The following is an 18,554-nucleotide window of genomic DNA, read 5'->3' as shown; positions in this document are numbered from 1 at the left end:
AATACTGGTTGTCCCGGTAGTTTCGGAGTTCAACCACGACAGCAGAGGATGCAAAGGAAAGGCAGATTGTGAAGTAAAACTGATGAAAACGGCCAATACTGCGTCGCAACCTGGGCAAGCCACCGTCCTGTAGGATAAAGAACCAAGCAAAGAAGTGGGTGCTCGGTAATGTTACCCATGAGCGAGATTACGTCATATCGCGTACAAGTAAAATCGGACAGTTGTTAGAGAGGGGCACGGGAAATGTTTCTCGGAATGATGCCACTGCGTTGTGTGCACTGATGCGATATACGCGAAATGGGATCGCGTGGCCTTCTGCCTTAATTAACGAACTTTTTGTAAGATCTAAAAAGAAGCCTTAGGCTGTTTACCTGAAGTTGACATTTATTATATATCAGGAGTATATCAGATAAAGTTATTTTCAGCTACACTGGGAGAATTTCATCATTCATAATAATATTACGCTCTTTTTAGTACTTGAGTATTTGAGAAAGCAGGTTATTTACTAAAAGTAAACAGACTAGCCAATACTTGCCGCAAGCATCAGCACTGATACATAACTAATACGGTCCTTGTCATTACTAAAATATTTAGTGTGGTTGAGGTCACTGATGAACACCGTCTCGATAGTGAAGTTTTGTGGCAGTTCCAGTTTGGTCTCTAAGAAAAAAAGAAAAACAAACTTGTTCTAAATAATAAAAACACGATAAAGCAATGGAAGTAGGAACTGCATTGGCACACCTTTATCAAGCTTTGTGTGTCGTCTGAATCTTGCGGGTCCTAAAAGAAATTGCGAACAAGTATTTTATTAGTGAAAACGTTCTTTTCATATCGTTTCGCTAAAAAAAGGCAGATCCCACGTACAGTGGGACTCTACGATATGCGAAGCACGAATGAGAAACGTTGAGATGTTACTTTAAAATCAGCACAAGTTTACGAGGTGGAAGTAAATGATGCTTACATGACTTCTGTGTCTTGAATATCATGTTTGGATGTGCCGTTTAGCTTCGTCATCTATTCACGTTTTGTGAGACCAAATTTAGCATATGTGGAGCTAGCGAAACGGCATCTAGCACGCTATGAGCGTGGTATATGTTGTCATGTTCTTACACGACACGCGTGTGAGGATTATAATGTTTGCAACAGGCATATATTTCATTATCCATTGACGTCGAAATGTATTGCCACCCTGACTGTGGCATGTATTCATGTTCTCACATGACACGCATCTCGTGATTATCATGTTTACACCAGTCACATACCTTCGTCATCTATTGGCGTCACGTAATACCAAATTTGGCATATGTGTAGCTAGTGATACGGCCGCAAGCGCATCATCAGTGTGGCATGTAGTCATGTTGACACCCATGTCGTGATTGTCATGCTTGGATGCGTCATTTACCTATGTCATCTGTTCGCGTCGCGTAATATCGAGTTTGGTACATGTGAAGCTATCGAAATGGCTGCGGGTGCATCATGAGCGTAGCATGTAGTCATGTGGTTACATGACACGCATCTCATGTTTATCATGTTTGCACCACTGTCATACATTCGTCATGCATTCACGTACTGCAATACCTAATTTGGTATATGTGACGCCAGCGAAATGGCCGCGAGCACATCATGAGAATGGCATGTAGTCATGTTGTTACATGACACGCCTGTCATGATTTTCATGTTAGGGTCTGTCGCTTGTGTTTGTCATGCAATAATGCCATACCATACCAGTTTGGAACTTGCCATGTGAACGAAACCACCGCAAAAACTGCAGGACCATGAAATGTAAATCATTACATTCATGACATACATGTCATGATTTTCATGCTATGACTAGTCAAATATGTTCTTCATACAGTCATGTCATACCATGTTTGGTATCGATGCTATTATCAAAACGGCCAGGAGAGCTAAAAGTCGTAGGCGGCTAGATAAATAGATAGATAGATACATAGATAGATAGATAGATAGATAGATAGATAGATAGATAGATAGATAGATAGATAGATAGATAGATAGATAGATAGATAGATAGATAGATAGATAGATAGATAGATAGATGAGCTCAAAGTCGCCGAAGTTTGCTAAGGAATACTTCACATTTAAAGAAATACTAAGTGGTTACGACATTAGTTTTTTAAGAGCAGTACTTGAACTATTTGCGCGCATTTGAACCTCATCGATAGTGAACTGAGATGTAAGGTTCAACATCCCAAAACCACCGAATAATTGTGAGGACGCCGTAGTGGAAGGCTCGGCAAATTTTGACCACCTGGGTTTCTTAAACGTGCATCCAAATTTGAGCACACGAGCATACAGAATTTTCGCTTCCATCGGAAATGCAGCCATCGCAGCCGGGATTCGATCCTGCGACTTGCGGGTCAGCAGTCGAGTGCCTTAGCCACTAGATTATCGCGGTGAGGCGCATTCGAACCATATCAGATTTCGCACTTGCGCAGCACTACAACCAAAGTTTCAATTGTGCAACTCAGCGAAAATGTTCTGCAAGTACCCAATGCATAATTAGTTGGAACTCATGGCTTCATGGCAACTGTATCTTCATATTTAAATCAATATGCTAAAATTGATGAGATATTACTGAATACAATCGTCAATAGACCCGTACGTCCGTTTAAGTATAGTAACACTCCAAGAACCACGTGCTTCTCTACTATAATGACTCTAGAGGAAAAGCAGCCCTTAAGGCCCATGCATTGAAGCCTATAACCACTAGTGTGCCGCCATGATGGAACTATACTCAGCTTTCGGGTGATGTACGCTCGCACAGGCCACTACATGCGGCAATATCTTCTGACATTCTTTTCTGTTTCGAGGACCTCTGTTGCATAGCAGTAAAACACTGTCACATAAAGTTGAGTTGTTGGCTCATGGCAACAAAAAACACGGTCGACGAGGCGCAAACAAGCTGGTGGAATCGGCCGCACGTCGCACCACCCCGCTCACGAAAGTTGATATGATACAAAGATTGTTTGTGGTGACATCTGGTAAATAAAACTGCAAACGTTTTCTTCCACGCACAGCAAACTACATAAACGACTATTGCATCTTTCTTAAAAGTAGTTGATATAAACATCACACAATTTCGGTTTTTTTTTACAATACGTGAACGCAGTTGTTTATGATTTATACTGCGACAATTTGAGTGCTTTCAACTAATATATTTAGCACTTTCATGTATTTTGATGGCAACAATGACAACGTTTCAAGATGTCAGCACTTTGGTAGTTAAAGCTTTTCGAGCCCAGCTTTTCCTCTAGAGCTTGTATATAAACTCTAAGACAGATCACGGCTACCACAACGTTCGACAGAGACACTAACTGCCATTTTGCTTTTGATTTTATTGATGGCGCAGATTGGATTTATTAGGCTCCTTTCCCGCCCTTTTCCGCCACCTATGAGCTCGTGAGCTGTCTTTTTCAAAACATTGGGTAGGCTCTTGATTGCTTCTGAATCAGTGCAAGCAATCGCCGTTCGTCGACTTTGTTGTTGAGTCGTCATAGGAAATTCCGTGGGTGCATTTTATGTGTAAGCACTGAAAACATACATGGTATTGCCATCTATGGTATAATCATGGTCACACCTGTTTTTTTCCCTTCGTTTGTTGAAGTTGTCTCTCGTAAATACAAGCATCTGTCTTTTCCTTGTATCTTGGCCCACCGTGGTGGTCTAGCGACTGAGGTACTCCGCTGCTGACCTGCTGGTCACGGGTTCGAATCCCGGCTGCGGCGGCTGCATTTCCGATGGAGGCGGAGATGTTGTAGACCCGAGTTCTCAGATTCGGGTGCAGGTTAAAGAACTCCAGGTGGTCGAAATTTCTGGACTACGGCATCTCTCATATTCATGTGGTGGTTTTTAGGACGTTAAACCTCACAAATCAATCAAATCAATTAATCCTTGTATCTTATCTTGACGTTATCGGCCGTGCGTAAAAAAATTAATATTAAAAAAGACGACCTCCCAAAAGATTGCTTTAGCAAAAATGGGAAAATTCCAAAAGACTTACTAGATATGACAACGTCGTCGTGTATATCTTTCCATACTCCAAGCTTCGACAACTTGTGCGCTGTCCGTCCAGAGAATGACCTCTCCACGGTCAAGATAGGCTCAATGAAATGAGTGGAATTTACGATTCCCTTCTGCACACACACGCACACAAAAAAACTTACTCACAAACGATTCATGCAGGAAGTAATTGAAAAGGCTTAAGCAGAACGAACAACAGAAGTGTCTTACTCAAGCTTCCCATAATATCGATAGAAGGACCTATCTTTCTAAAAGGCGTCTTGTCATCATTTGCGTGTTAGCTTCCCGAGGGTTGACAAAGACAGATCCTCCTATCGAAACTTCAGCCAGCCAGTGTGAAACACTTCCCCTGTTCGTTCTGCTTATCCCACTACGTGTTTACATCTGTCGGCTTCCATCTTAGTTTTAGAGTTGAACAAAATTTTCTAACTTGGTTTTACTTACTATATGATAGTCACCATTCGATTGCGGTTTTACAACTAATGATGCTAGCTGCTCGGAGTCCTGATAGAGTTCATTCTCGTATGCTTTTCCATCCACCTACGTCACAAGAAGAAAACATCTCTTGGTGAGCCTTTGTAAGTACGATAAATATTTGTTCTAAAATCGTATACGGGTTTTAGGCCCTAATAATCTCACTTTCACGAGAAAGCAGAAGACAAAAAACTTTTGCCGACAGCCTGTGAGACTGTCCGCTTTTTGTGAGATTTCAGATTATGTGTCACTGTTTTGACTGACGAGGCATCATTGGGAGTCGCGTTCCCAACAATTTACATCATAATTATACATGATTCACGATATGTTCTTTTCAGTTAGGAGTAAGCATTTGGGGTTCAAATGGTTCATACTTACATAGTGGTCGATGATGCCGTTTTCCGTTATATCACGAAGTAACAGTTTTTCAGCCAGCACGGACGCTTTCGTTAATTTCAAAGAGTGGCCTTCCTGAATCATGAGAAGTTTTTCGAAGCTCGGTTCTCGGCTCTCGAAAACCATGGGATGAACTATAGTCGCCTCTTCTACCAAGTCTCCCTGGCAGCTGCAAACTAAATAAAAATTCTGTTACATAAATGTTGTATATTAGAGTAGTTTTTATAAGGTTGCCACTTCCTCATGTCAGCTGTCAAAGCAGGAACATGAGGAAGCTCTATTCTGTAATGCTTTTGAGAAGCTCCTTTAAGTTTGTAGTTACAGCATGCTTAAGAAGTGGTTGACAGATGAATTTTCATGTAACCGTGATAATAAGGAGGTTTGGCCCGTAGCAGGGTAGTTCGCTTTTGCTCGCTATATAATTTGCATTTTTCGTACTGGTCTTACGCTTTAAACACTCACACGAAGAATTTTGAAAACTGCAAGGTGTATTGCCAATATATTACAAATGATGAAGAAAAAAAATCTATTTCGTAATTTGGGTATATATGCTGACAAACCGTAAGATAAATAACAGAAGCTGTTAAAGTAATATTTTGAGCAGTTCGTTCATTTAGCCACTGGGCTTGTTTAGCCTATATTGTTCTTGGTGCATATTTGTGTTTTCTTGCATTATCACTTCCAACCGCAGTCGTTCCTTATGACGTCACATTATATACATGTTTATATATTATGGGTAGACACGACAAGAAATAACAGGGAGCTCGACCTTTATCGAACCCTTCACTTGCTGGTCCCAAAATTACCATATGATTATGAGAGACGCCACGTGGAGGGCTTTGGAAATTTCGACCACCCGGGTTTCTTCAACGTGCGCCCAAATCTGAGCAAACGGGCCTACAGCATTTCGGCCTCCATCGGAAATGCAGCCGCCGTCGCCCGGCCCGATTCGATCCGGCGACTTGCGGGTCAACAGCTGAGTGTTTTAGCCACTAGACCACCGCGGCGGGACAGTTTCGGCTACTCCTATACTGTCTTGCTACAATGGCAGGCAATGTAATATTGACCAAGGTCTCGATTTAAAAAAAAATCACTACAAGTTTTGGAAGAAGCAATCGCAAGAAGCAATGTACGTCAATGAGTGCGGTTAGTTATTTTTCAAATATTAAGATTTCTTTTTCCGCGAATGCATATTGACGCATACTGACACTAATATTCATGTTTTGTAGCAGTGATAGTATGTCTCTCAGTGGTTACGAATGCATTTGGAAAGAATAGTTATCGAGCGTAGAAGCCCTCACCTAATTAAATGATTGTCTTTGACTGAAAAGTTTCAGATGGGCGTAAAAAAACGCAGTTCTATCTTTTGATTTGTACAAAATAAAAAAAAGACAGATCCCGTTCCAGCAGCTGTGGAAGCAAATAAAGCAGAGTTCCACAATGAGAGCGTCAAATTACCGCTGGGAATTCTGGATGATACAGGAGCTTCGTAATGTGTTTCGATAATGTTGAGAGTTGGGCTGGTTGGTGACAGTTCATTATACCTTGTGCTTAAGTATAGCGTAATTTTTTTCAGAGACAACAGAGTCGAGAATGTTCCTGTAGAAGCGAGTGTCGTGTATTTATTGTTCCTAGTGCTCTGTAAAAAGGTGCGCTTTACAGCTGTCTGAGAACTGGCTAACCTCCCTGTCCTTCAACTTAAACTTTCCTCCTCCTCCTTCTCCTGTACTTGACCATACGGTGTAATGATTCGTAACGTGGCTAGGTTTAAAGTTTTCAGCTAGCGCTGCATAACATTTATGAAAAAAAAATAAAGAAGCGCGCTTCGGGTAAGTAAGTCATTTGACATTTATAAATGTCACATCATCATGAATTTATCAAATCATAAAAAAATGATGACCTACCGTAAGCTTATTTTGTTTATGCAACAGTATGCACTGTATACATATTCAAATTCTCAGTATTTGCTTTAGGTTGCAGTTGAAGCCAATCGGTCGTAAACTCCTAGATAACAAGTCGGCTATAAAAGCATCATGTCAGGAAGCCCTTAAAGTTTGCATCAAGTGCCACGTATGGGGAAGCAACGATAAAGTTCGTATCAGAATATAACATAAGCAATGCGCTTACGGATTAGAACGCTGTAGAAAAAAGATACCAAGACGGCAGTTTCCATGTCGAGCGGCACGCCGGAAGAGTCCAGCAATTTCCCGGGCATGATGCGACACCTGAGTTTATATGTCGCAATAGACAGCGACGAATGAGGTGTCATGGCGACCTGACTGTGCTCTTTTAGACATAATGATACCGCGTTGTTCAGATCATGCCTGCATACGGCGCCTTTTTTCTTCTTTGTGTATCTACAATGAAAAAAAAAAGAGAAACGTGCTTTATAAAGCCACTGTTACTTCCTCTTGCCTCTAGGCACGAAGGTAATCAGCACAAAGATTATTAAAAATTGACCCGGGTTTTCATACGTTTGCAATTACATGAACTACACAAGAAATTTATCATCACAGTATTTCGTCTTGAATATGACACTGTTCTGAATGGTTTTCCATCCGACATAATGTATACCTATGTCGCTTTAACTGCGAATGATTACTAAGAATGACAATATATTGCGCGTGAGTGCATGTATATGCGTCTTAAGAATTACAATACCCTAAATAGTGCCAAATAAATTATTAGTCAGTGATTGAAATATAAGTTACAGTTGGTAACAACCATCCTTATTGCATTGTTAACATATGCAGCGCAAATTTAGAAGTTTGTATTTGTTATTCTTTCTTTAATAGGCTTATCGTGAATTGAGTGCCTTATTAGGTCAGTTATTCTATTATCCAGATGTACTTTTATTATATTTTACTGAATGACTCTTGATAACTGTTTTTAATTTATTATTTTATCGTGGTATTTTAATATTTTATTGTATCTGCATACAGGAATGTTTTTCAGATGTTTTTGTGCTCATGTGTTTCATCTTATGGTTCTTACGCTGCTTTATTTACGTTGGATACTTTTCCTTATTCCAAATGAATAAATTTTACAGGCCTACAATTGTCTTTGACTTCTTTAATTCTGTAAAACCCCTCCCCTCCTCTTTCAATACTCTCGAGACTGTAACCTGAGAGGTTTCCATGCTAATAAATAAATAAATAAATAAATAAATAAATAAATAAATAAATAAATAAATAAATAAATAAATAAATAAATAAATAAATAAATAAATAAATAAATAAATAAATAAATAAACGCAACAATCCTAAATTGAAAGAACCCCCAGCATCAGCATGGTGCATAAATATTGAATTAAATTCTACTTTTGATGTGCAGAAATATGCTGGTCATTTCAGTAGAAGTGACACTAGTGACTTCTCTTTGAGCAGTTCATGACTGCAAATTTCAGTGAAGAAGCCGAAGTGAAGTGCGATTTGGTAATTTAGATGAGAATAATGTTGTTGCAGCGGAAGAAAACTTTGCAATTCAGCAGTAACGTCACTCGAAGGAATAAATAAAAAAAAAACTGTTTCACCTACGTACTAGTGATGCAACGACTGAGAAGACAGCGGGAACGGTGAACTTTTGCTCCTCCTATTCCTCGTTTTCACCCCCCAGTCTCTTTCGCACTCTTTTGATATACTGTACTGTGAAAAGTTTTGCTTCAGCCTCTGTCCCCCTCTTTTGCCTCGTCCTCATCTCCATTTTCTTATCCCACCTATGACTACACTGTTCACACATGGCTGTGCATTGCCTTCATCATCATCAGCCTGACTACGTCCGCTGCAGGACAAAGGCCTCTCCAATGTTCCGCCAGTTAACCCGGTCCTGTGCTTGCTGCTGCCAATTTATACCCGCATACTTCTTAATCTCATCTGCCCACCTAACCTTCTGTCTCCCGCTAACCCGCTTCCCTTCTCTGGGAATCCAGTTAGTTACCCTTAACGACCAGCGGTAATCCTGTCTACGCGCTACATGCCCGGCCCATGTCCATTTCTTCTTCTTGATTTCAGCTATGATATCCTTAACCCCCGTTTGTTCCCTAATCCACTCAGCTCTCTTCTTGTCTCTTAAGGTTAGACCTACCATTTTTCTTTCCATTGCTCGCTGCGTCGTCCTCAATTTAAGTGGAACCCTCTTAGTGAGTCTCCAGGTTTCTGCTCCGTAGCTAAGTACCGGCAAGATACAGCTGTTATATACCTTCCTCTTGAGGGATAGTGGCAATCTACTTGTCATAATTTGAGAGTGCCTGCCGAATGTGCTCCACCCCATTCTTATTCTTCTAGTTACTTCTATCTCGTGGTTCGGCTTCGCGGTTATTACCTGCCCTAAGTAGACATAGTCTTTTACAATTTCAAGTGCACTATTGCCTATCTCGAAGCGCTGCTCTTTTCCGAGGTTGTTGTACATTGTTGCATTGCCTTACCCTCGGCCTTTGCAACTGATTCCAACATCATCCGTTTTACCGCGATAGCGAGCTCGTTCCGCGGAGATACCGGGGTCAGCGCCGGCGTCGTCGGTTGCGACCGAAAAGTCATCATTTTCTCGTGACGGCAAAATCAAGAATAATAGCGCTGAATGAGCAGCGAAAAAAAAAGAGGCGGGGGGGGGGATCCCTAAGCTCCACCTTTAAAAGTTGAACGTGATAGGAATATCCTGACTATAGCATATATGTACTTCAGGCACTTCGTGCATGGAATGTTTTCGCACTTGCTTATGCACTTACTACGTGGCCTTAAGGGAATAGGCGCAGTAACCTGTGTGCCTTTTCTAGTAGATTACCGGCTGTAAACCACGAAGTAATTGTGATAACCACATGTTCCGACGCACGAGGGCAATGTACGCCTGTACCACGCGTTTTTAGTGCAATATTTGACGTTGTATTGTGAAGCATGTGTACAAAACGCGTGTTTGTAAAGCATGAAAGCTCCGTTCACTTCATTTCCGACCAGAAGAAGATATCTTAATTTCGTTCACAAGCACATACGTGACTTTGTGATAGAACATCCGCTCGACAGGCAGAATACCCGTGTTCGATCCCCACTCAAAACTAAAATATTTATTTTATTTGCATCTTTCCCAATTTTTTAGATCACGCACAAGATGACGACTCTTCGCTCCGTACCAACTGCGGCTACGCTGACGTCGATGCCGGAATTTCTGCGAACGAGCTCTTTAAGGCTATTGCGTTAATAGCGCCGAATGTTTGGGAAAACAAAAAGAAGACACGCAACACAGGCGCTAAACGCATGTTCATACAGCGCTTGTTTTCTCTTCGTAGGAGCAGCCCGTTTTGGGCTGGGACATTAGCATGACCTATAGGACTTAAATAAAGTTCTTTGATCCCTCACCATGTACCAGCAAGCCCGAAATTCAACAGTTCTGAAATCAACAAGAATATTCCGCGTCGAAGTGAGGATCGAAAGCGATCCATTGTCGATCTATAGACGACGACAATTTTACACGCCTGGGAACCTCACCGAATTTCAATTCATCGCTTCAAGTCATCGTGTGACTGCCCTCTTCAAGCTGGGGCCACTAATCATTTACCGAGTGCATGCATCACTCTTATGTTCTTTACTTTCCTCGATTCGGCCTGCCATAGTGTATAACTAAGCCTTGGCTATCTTTAGACGACGTTACTTGTCAGGTGTTTTTCCACCAGTCTTCGCTTTCGGCGAAGGATCAATTTTAAACATTATTTGATGAGACGAACGCTTAAATATACGCTACATGACCGAAGCTATATTACGTCACAGACAGTACCAATTCCTGCTGTTTATTCTATATCTTATCTCCCCTGCATCTCTTCCCCCAGGACGTGTGGCTGGTTCAACCCCCTGACTTTCCTTGCATCTTGCTTTCTGTCGGAGGATGTGGACAATGCTATTACAGCAGCATCCACATCTCTCGACAGCCTACAAGGCAGTGAAGCCGTGCTGTGTTTCTTGAGAAAGACGGGTTTGTGTGAACGCCTCTGACTTGCGGTGAAAATCTACACGCTTCAGTGAAATTACTCTCAGTCTCTCTTTTTTCCCCTTCTATTCCCTCTTTCTCATTTTTATGTCCCCTTCCCTAATCCCCCAGTGTAAGGTAGCCAACTGGATGGCTTTCTGATTGACCTCCCCGCCTTCTCCCTTTTGTCGCTTTCTTCCTTCTTCTTTCTGTATCTCCTCCGAAAGTAATTCTCGTTACTGAGTTGGTCCTTACTCTGTTTTATAACCAATACTTAAGGACCTATTGGCACGCATCGATCAAGTCGGCTGCATCATGTGTTCAATAAAATGGAATGCTGGGTCAATTGGCACAACATAATCTGGAAATATATGAGCGCACAAGGTAGAAGAAAAAACACTTGACAGGCATCTTTCGTGTAAAGTTCTCTTCCTTATACCTTGTGCGCTCTTATATTTCCACATTATGCATCATGTGTGTAGCGCGATTCGCGATGTACGTCATTACAATGTCCAGTTCCCGAAAGCTGATTGATAAAGTAAGCAATTTTGATCACCCACACTTATGATTCCCGGAGCTGCACATTGGTCCAACTTGTGACCGCACCTGTCACACTTCGGTTGGAAAAGAGGTGTTGTAGTTGCGCGTGCTGAGGCTTGTCGATTATGCATGTTTATATTAGGCGACATTAGTCTATATTTTTCTCGTCCTCACGCAAGAAAACTGCGTTTCAACACGTTGTTTTCAGGAGTAGCAAGCTGCCATTAGTTAGGATAACTTCTTTGCAGGAAAGCTACCTATACAATGAAGAAAAGGGTCTATTCAGTCGCTAATGATCGAAAACTGGTGCTGTTGTTTGAATTGATAGAGGCACCCTTCTAGAATATCAAGGATTTCCACAAGGTAGAGTAGAAGCGTTATGGAAATTTTCAAATTTACGTGTTCTCCCTTTTTTTCCAACACGAACAGTTTATATATGCACAACAGTGACTCTCTAATAGTGTAATACCAGACAGCGCCATCACGGCCTTAATGAGAAAACAGTGAACTCTGTACACGAATACGACAAGGTTCTCTTTCTTGGCTTGTCCTTCAGACACAGGAAGTAACTTTTATTCTGTGACGTATAGTTCTGAAAATTTAAATTTGCGTGCTATATAACTTCTCCTCTAATTGCCAAGAGAAAGTGACAGACCCTAATGAAAGATGTCAGAATAATAATCGTTAATTAATTGCGGAAAGGCCCCGGCCAAGTGTTCATTTTTTGCTAGTGAAGGTGTACGTATATTGATATATGAGTGGTTATCAACCTCGTGCGATATAACAAAATATATTTGAAGAGCTATATTACCCAGGCTAAGAGAAATCAAATTTTAAAGTGAAAGGCTGAAACTTGCACGCAGTGGCAATAGACTCGTTTTCATTGAAAAAAAAACCAATGATCACGCTGATAAAGTATTAGACGTGAAAGACTTTCACGTGCATGGTTTCGCTTGTTTGACACCGGAAAAGAAGCAATCACTTCAGGAATTCTATCGTCCCAGAAGAGAGGCATGGAGAACTCATGAGTACGGGGTGCAGCTAAAGTGCATGTTTTGACAAGTGAACTTGTCGTCTTCAAGGTGGATACAAGGCTGTTGAAGCCTTGACGAAGAAAAAAGTTCACTCGTTGAAATGTGAGCTCCACCCATGTTCACAAATTTTGAAACGCGAATCATTTCTTCGGTAACTTCTGCTACTTTGAGCGGATCTGCCTGTCTATCTGTCTGTTTATCAACTAATTAACCAGCAAGATAGGTATACTACCTCGTACAAGTTTCACGAGGAGCCTGGAAACATTGCACATCGCTGGACAAAATACATGACGACTAAAGGAAGAAATGCCCACTGTGTTTTTTGTTCACACTTTATGTTGGTTACTTTCACCGCATTTTCAAGTAAATGAAGTTATTTTCACTGCATTTCCAAGCAGAGGAAGTTATTTTCACTGTACTGACACGGGCATGGTTGTGTGGTAGAATACCCACTTGCCACGCAAACAACGCGGGTTTGATCAGCACTCAGACGCCAAATTTTAAAAAATTATTTTATTCGCATCTTTCTCACTTTTTCGGTAAGACAAATATGATGGTTTCCAGCTCACAACCGACGACGCCGATACCAGCGGGGCCACAATTTCTGCGAAACGCACTCTTTAACGCCATCGCGTTAAAAATAAGCAAGAAGGGAAAGGCGTTATTAAGGCACATACCTTCCATTCTTTCGCAGGGTAACCAGCCGGGCTAAGAACTGGCTAGCCTCCCTGTCATTCTGGGTTTTCCCCTACTCCTCTACTGTTTCCTTGCAACCCTCCCCATTTCACCTTTTAGCTCAATAATAAAGACGCTTTTGAAGTTTGTTTCATCGTGAAGCGTTTAGTGTCATCGCGGAAATGCCCTGCGTTCTTCGTCGGCCGACAGTGTTGTGTATACATATATAAGCGTAAAAGTCGACTAAAAATGACAACGCAATGTCTACTATTTTTTGTCTTGACAGTAGTCTGCTGGCCCGCCATGTCTAACATAATAGAAATACGAGTCGACAGTCAATTTCAAAAAAAAGTTTATATTTTAGACTAGCCGTATGCATGTACTGGAGTGGTTCGTATGACTGGTATCTTTAGCTTGCTGTTCATCGCGCCACTTTCGCAAGCTTCCGATCGAATGCACTCGAGTTCCATGTGAAGCACATACGAAACCTTCTGCAAGTGCCTCGTCATAAACGCGTTTAAAAATAAAGCAACAACAAACTGTAGTAAATTAAAAAAAATCAATAAATTAGGAGAACTAAAACAAGCATTATTCTAGTTTTGAGTGTTTATACTAAAAAATAATCTGCAAAAGCACCCTGTTCAAACGTTCCTGTGCGATGTGGTTAACGCAGATAGCGATGTGCCTTGTTTTATTCAGTGTATTTGAATTTACGCGTTGCACGTTTCCTAAAAAAAAACGCAGCACTAACTAGCCTACCTATAATAAGTAATAGTAGTGGTGCAGCATCACATTCGAGCAGGTTTGAATTGGGTCAAAACGTACCGATCGATAGCCATGGTTTTCGGGCCCACACCAAGCCTGTGAGCTCCTGTGTGGGGCCGACACTTAAAAAAATGCAAGAAGAAAAACCACTTTGTTGCAAGCTTTTTTTTGCGGTATATTACCATTGTAAATGCTTGTATGACTTTTCTTAACCGAATCACCGACAGCAATAATGAGATCCACTTGTAAATATTGGTATATGGATTCCATTGTTTGCTCAAAGCTCATAAGTTTGACACCTTGACGATGAAGCCCTACTTCAGGCATACATTGATTGCGCACACCTATCTTGGTACAAGCAAGAATTATTATTACATTCACATGCCCTATCTACATTTCCAGAAGAAAACAAGGTATAGTCAGAAGCTGCTCCAGAAGCGCTGAACGTAACAACAGAGTTCATCCTAGAGTCGTTTCCCTTCGAGTTAATATCACCACACAACATTAATATTTTCCTCTCGTGTAGCAAAAGACATTTTATTCAGAAATTTATCGACTCGTATGATTTGTGTAATGAACTATAAGTAGCGCTCAACAGTTATATGATAATTTCTTATCTACTTTTGCCTTTGTACAACCTGTACCACTTATACCACCAATGTTAAAACTATAGTGGCACTTGTCATGTAAAGTCCATTATTATTGGTTTGTTTCTGTTTTCTCCCTTGCTATTGATTATTTTCAAATCTATTTTTAATGTTATTACCATCGCGTTATGTATTAATTGAATTGCTCGTTAGTTATTGCTAAAAAATTCGCATCTTTGCTGTACTTTTTTTTTGTAATTACCCAATCATGTCGCCATAGGAAGTCACCTTGTCACTTTCTCTGAAATTTTGACACCTCCTCCTGTACTGCTCTAGCCATGCAACTGTACTGAAAAATGTAATAAACATGACTTGACGAGACTTCAGACAATCATTTGTGTTAGGAGAAAGCAGGCGCAAGGTGATTATGCAGCACTCGAATGATTCAAGTCCTCGTCGCTTGAGTACAAACGTGAGCACAGCGGCTGCTGCGGAGGCGGCCACCATACCTGACACTCGGAGGAGGCCGCCAAGTACGTTCAAACTTACGTGCACGAGAGAGACTCAAAGTGGACAAGAGGACGGCTGCGGCAGTAACTAAATAGGTAGAACATAAGGTGCGCTATCCGAAGGTTGGTTTGGTCTCTACGAGTGGTTAGTAGTGTTGTCCGCTTTAGTTTCTTCGCACTTACATTATTATAACCATATTATAATTGAAGTCTACAAATGCGGTGTTATAAACTTCCCAGCTTTACTTTGGGTGAGTTTTATAACGTCGACAAAAATTTACCATGTCATTTGCAATGTAGAAAATATCCCATCGCTGCTAAAAATGCACGGATACCACCAACTATGAATTGGACGATAGTGGCGGCCATAGACACCCCATGTCACCTTCCAAGAACGGTTTATTTTCCATCTCTACCCGCTGAAAGCCGTACTCCAACGGCAGGTCATTGCACCATGTACGTCTACGCTTCATTCTATGGACCCTAATTTGCAATTTTGTTTGCCATCGGGCTATCACAACGCGATGCAGCTCTGCTGTGTAGCTTGTGGTGGGGTGTGGCATTAACTAGTGTGTATTCGTACCTGATCTGAATAGCCAGAAATGCAGCATGCAAGTAATCGATGCCAATGTGGAGACACTTGTGCGCATTCTATGGATCTGCCCAGTCTACCAGACTGTATGACGTTGTCTGGAATCCAAGCTTCATTGTCTTAATGCAAGGCGCTATCAGTAAAGAAGGTCTTGGGACCTCGGACCATGGATTCGTGCTTGCAAAAAGTCACGAAAACCTTGCTGTCCTTCTTGAAGACCAGTGGACAACACGAGTGCCGGGCAACTACTAGAGCGAGTCAGTGTTGTGCACGTTCAAAGTATGTGGTTACTGTTTTCTTTGTTATCCTTGCTCTTTTTTTTGAATCTCTTCTATTGTTCCCTTTCCCTTAACGTGTAGGGCAGCGAATTGAGCCATGTTTATATCATGTCGTATGCTGAAAATGATACGCAGGATAAAAAAAACGTATCTACCTGCAACACCAAAAAACAATGACTTCGGACGACTTATTCATAATACCCTACAGGCCCCGAAGGGCATTGAGTAGGGCGAAGGGGGGGGGGTTACAGAAAATTCACTATATATAAAGCATAAAAAGAAACTGCAACAAGGAAAAAGAACGAAGAAACACAATACAATGTAAGAGAAAAGAGCGAGTGCTATAATACACTGTAGTAAAGCATCTTCACACAAAAATCAAGGGAACATATAAACTTGCAAATGCTTCCAAAATTGCACAGGCTCTCTTGATGAAACAATATCATTAGGGAGACTGTTTCAAAGTGCGATGGTGCGCGGCAAAGCAGAGTTATGGAATGGTGTGACCGAAGATGCGTCTGAAACTGTGATCATTATGAAGAGGAAGTGATGTACGCGAATGAATTTCAATTGAGAGACGACTAGTCCAAGAGTTGTAATGGCATTTATGGAAAATTCCAGCTGTGGTTGGAAGAGGATAAATGGTCAGTAGATTAATATTTTTCTCGATTTTGTTCTGAAGCTTATTTCTGCGTCCCCATGATATAGATTTCTCAGCGCTTGAAGACGCCAATAACAGTGATAAATCTTGTTTATTAGAACCTAAAGCAAATTATTTTTCCTTCATTTAGTCATGTGTTTTTGCATTGACTTGAGCGTGTAGTTTGTATGGACCTACTACAACGAAGATTAATTTATCTGTGTAATAACGTCATTTCGATACCTTCACCAACTTCACAGTTGTCAACTTCAAGCTCGTAAATGGTACCTTGAGGCGATTCTGAGACCCTGCGATCTAATTAGGAGTCACATTGTAGCGGCGGACGCCGGTACAATTTTCCCGATCAGTGACGTCTTCGCACACAGAAAATGCCAAATCCACTAGTATATTTGCCGTGAATATCTATTGGAGCAGCTGCATTGGAACACACTTGTCACCTCTGTGGTCGACCACTCGAGGTGTCTGATACTTAGACTGAGTTACCTCAGTGGTTAATATCAAGTTAACTAAATGAGTGGAAAACATCTACTCTCGTCTTACTTGAAGACGCTATTGTTTGTTGTTTCTCGCACCAGGACAGTATCAGCGAGAACTGAACCTTTCTATAATTGCAGTTAATATCAACGATGTACGAGAAGCAGTTTCTCAGACACTCCATATCGTTCCTAGAGCACTTTGGTGTAAACTGTGATGCTGTCTTGTTCGAGCTGCTCCTCGTTAGTAACGAATAAAAGAGGGTGAGAAAACTATGGAATAAGAGCCTCCTTTACTGTAATTGTGCCCGAAAAGAGTAGCCATTTTTTTCAGGAACTAAGTGATCCTTGACGCTAGCCTAGACGCTTTTACTGGATACAAGTCAAAATATCCTAAAGGATGAACGAGCTTCGTAAGGTATTGAGGCGGCTCAAAACAGGCTATTCTTATTTATTTGCCCTTAAGAGACCTACATCTGGTGCGCAAACGTGGGGAGGTGTTTTTGCAGCAATAAAACTTCTGTTTTCAAAATATATTTCTCACTGCAGGATACTTTTTTGCTTCCCCACAAGCCCTTCGTCAAACGTACGAAATTCATGGATTCAAACGCGAAAATGTAGGGCTTAGTAATGCGGGCTCTTTGATTTCAGGAAGCTACATTTCATGCCGTATCAGTATAATCTTGACTCGAACACGTACGTCAGAGCTGATAATATCTTTTGTGGCCAGACCTTCAGTGACATGAAGAAAATATCATGGGCAGCTGCTCCAAGTAGTCGTCACACTAAAAGAAAACAATGTTGCTTGTCAGTGCGTAAGTGTGTATGTATGTGTTAGAGCACATTAAACAGGAGTAGTTACAGCGTGCAGGTCAAGACTTGTTCGCTCTCCTGTGCGTCTTCTATGACTACAGAACGCCTGTTCTGACCAACAGATTCGTAACAGTCTGCTTCTCTTCGTAAACATTATAAGAAACAGTCATACTCGCACGCGTTCTGTAATTAGGCGAGTATCAATTGGCTACATTGCCCGTTTTATTAGATCAATTGGTTTGAGGACATTTAAGACATCTCACACGCGCATTATGTTAGGCATATTTCTTTGCTAAATGTTAAGGAAACGTTATCACTCAAATAAACCAAACTATGTGCGCTTGACCGCTTGAATAATATCATATTCTTTAAAACTCAAGTTAAGGTGCACTGTTCAAGAATGGGCCGTATTCCCGTAGCAAGATTTAAATGCACCCATTACAATAGAAGTAATGATTAGTAATTACCGGGTAATATACTATTTATTATTCCTGCTGCCAGCCATTTCCCGTTTTGATTGAAAATTAGTGAAATTATACGTGTACACAATTAGGTTTTTTCTTATTTCACCTCGACAAAAAGAAAGGCAGACTTTTCATGTGGGATTCAGAACACTGCATGTCAAAGAACCTGTCTATCAACCAGTGCCTTCACGAAAGTGATCGGCTATACTTACTGAGGCTCAATCATTACATACTGAGTATGGGTAAGGTTAATTTTTTTTTCAATAAGCAAGGCCATCATCATCATCATCATCATCATCA

General features: G+C 41.1%; 1 protein-coding gene across 1 annotated transcript; it reads right to left on the bottom strand.

Moving 5' to 3' along the window:
* Positions 1–517: 517 nt before the first annotated feature.
* Positions 518–7,262, bottom strand: LOC119164088 (uncharacterized). The gene is made up of 6 exons (XM_075870955.1): positions 7,039–7,262; positions 4,894–5,087; positions 4,486–4,581; positions 4,022–4,154; positions 742–780; positions 518–660 (listed from the first exon to the last, which is right to left on the bottom strand). Exons 1-6 carry the CDS (start codon positions 7,178–7,180, stop codon positions 521–523), a joined length of 744 nt encoding a protein of 247 aa, XP_075727070.1. The 5' UTR covers positions 7,181–7,262; the 3' UTR covers positions 518–520.
* Between the last annotated feature and the right edge of the window lie 11,292 nt (positions 7,263–18,554).

Source organism: Rhipicephalus microplus, chromosome 8 (assembly GCF_043290135.1).
Source record: "Rhipicephalus microplus isolate Deutch F79 chromosome 8, USDA_Rmic, whole genome shotgun sequence".
Classification (NCBI taxonomy): domain Eukaryota; kingdom Metazoa; phylum Arthropoda; class Arachnida; order Ixodida; family Ixodidae; genus Rhipicephalus; species Rhipicephalus microplus.
The sequence above is the reverse complement of the archived record's forward strand: the minus strand, read 5'-3'. Positions and strand labels throughout refer to the sequence as shown.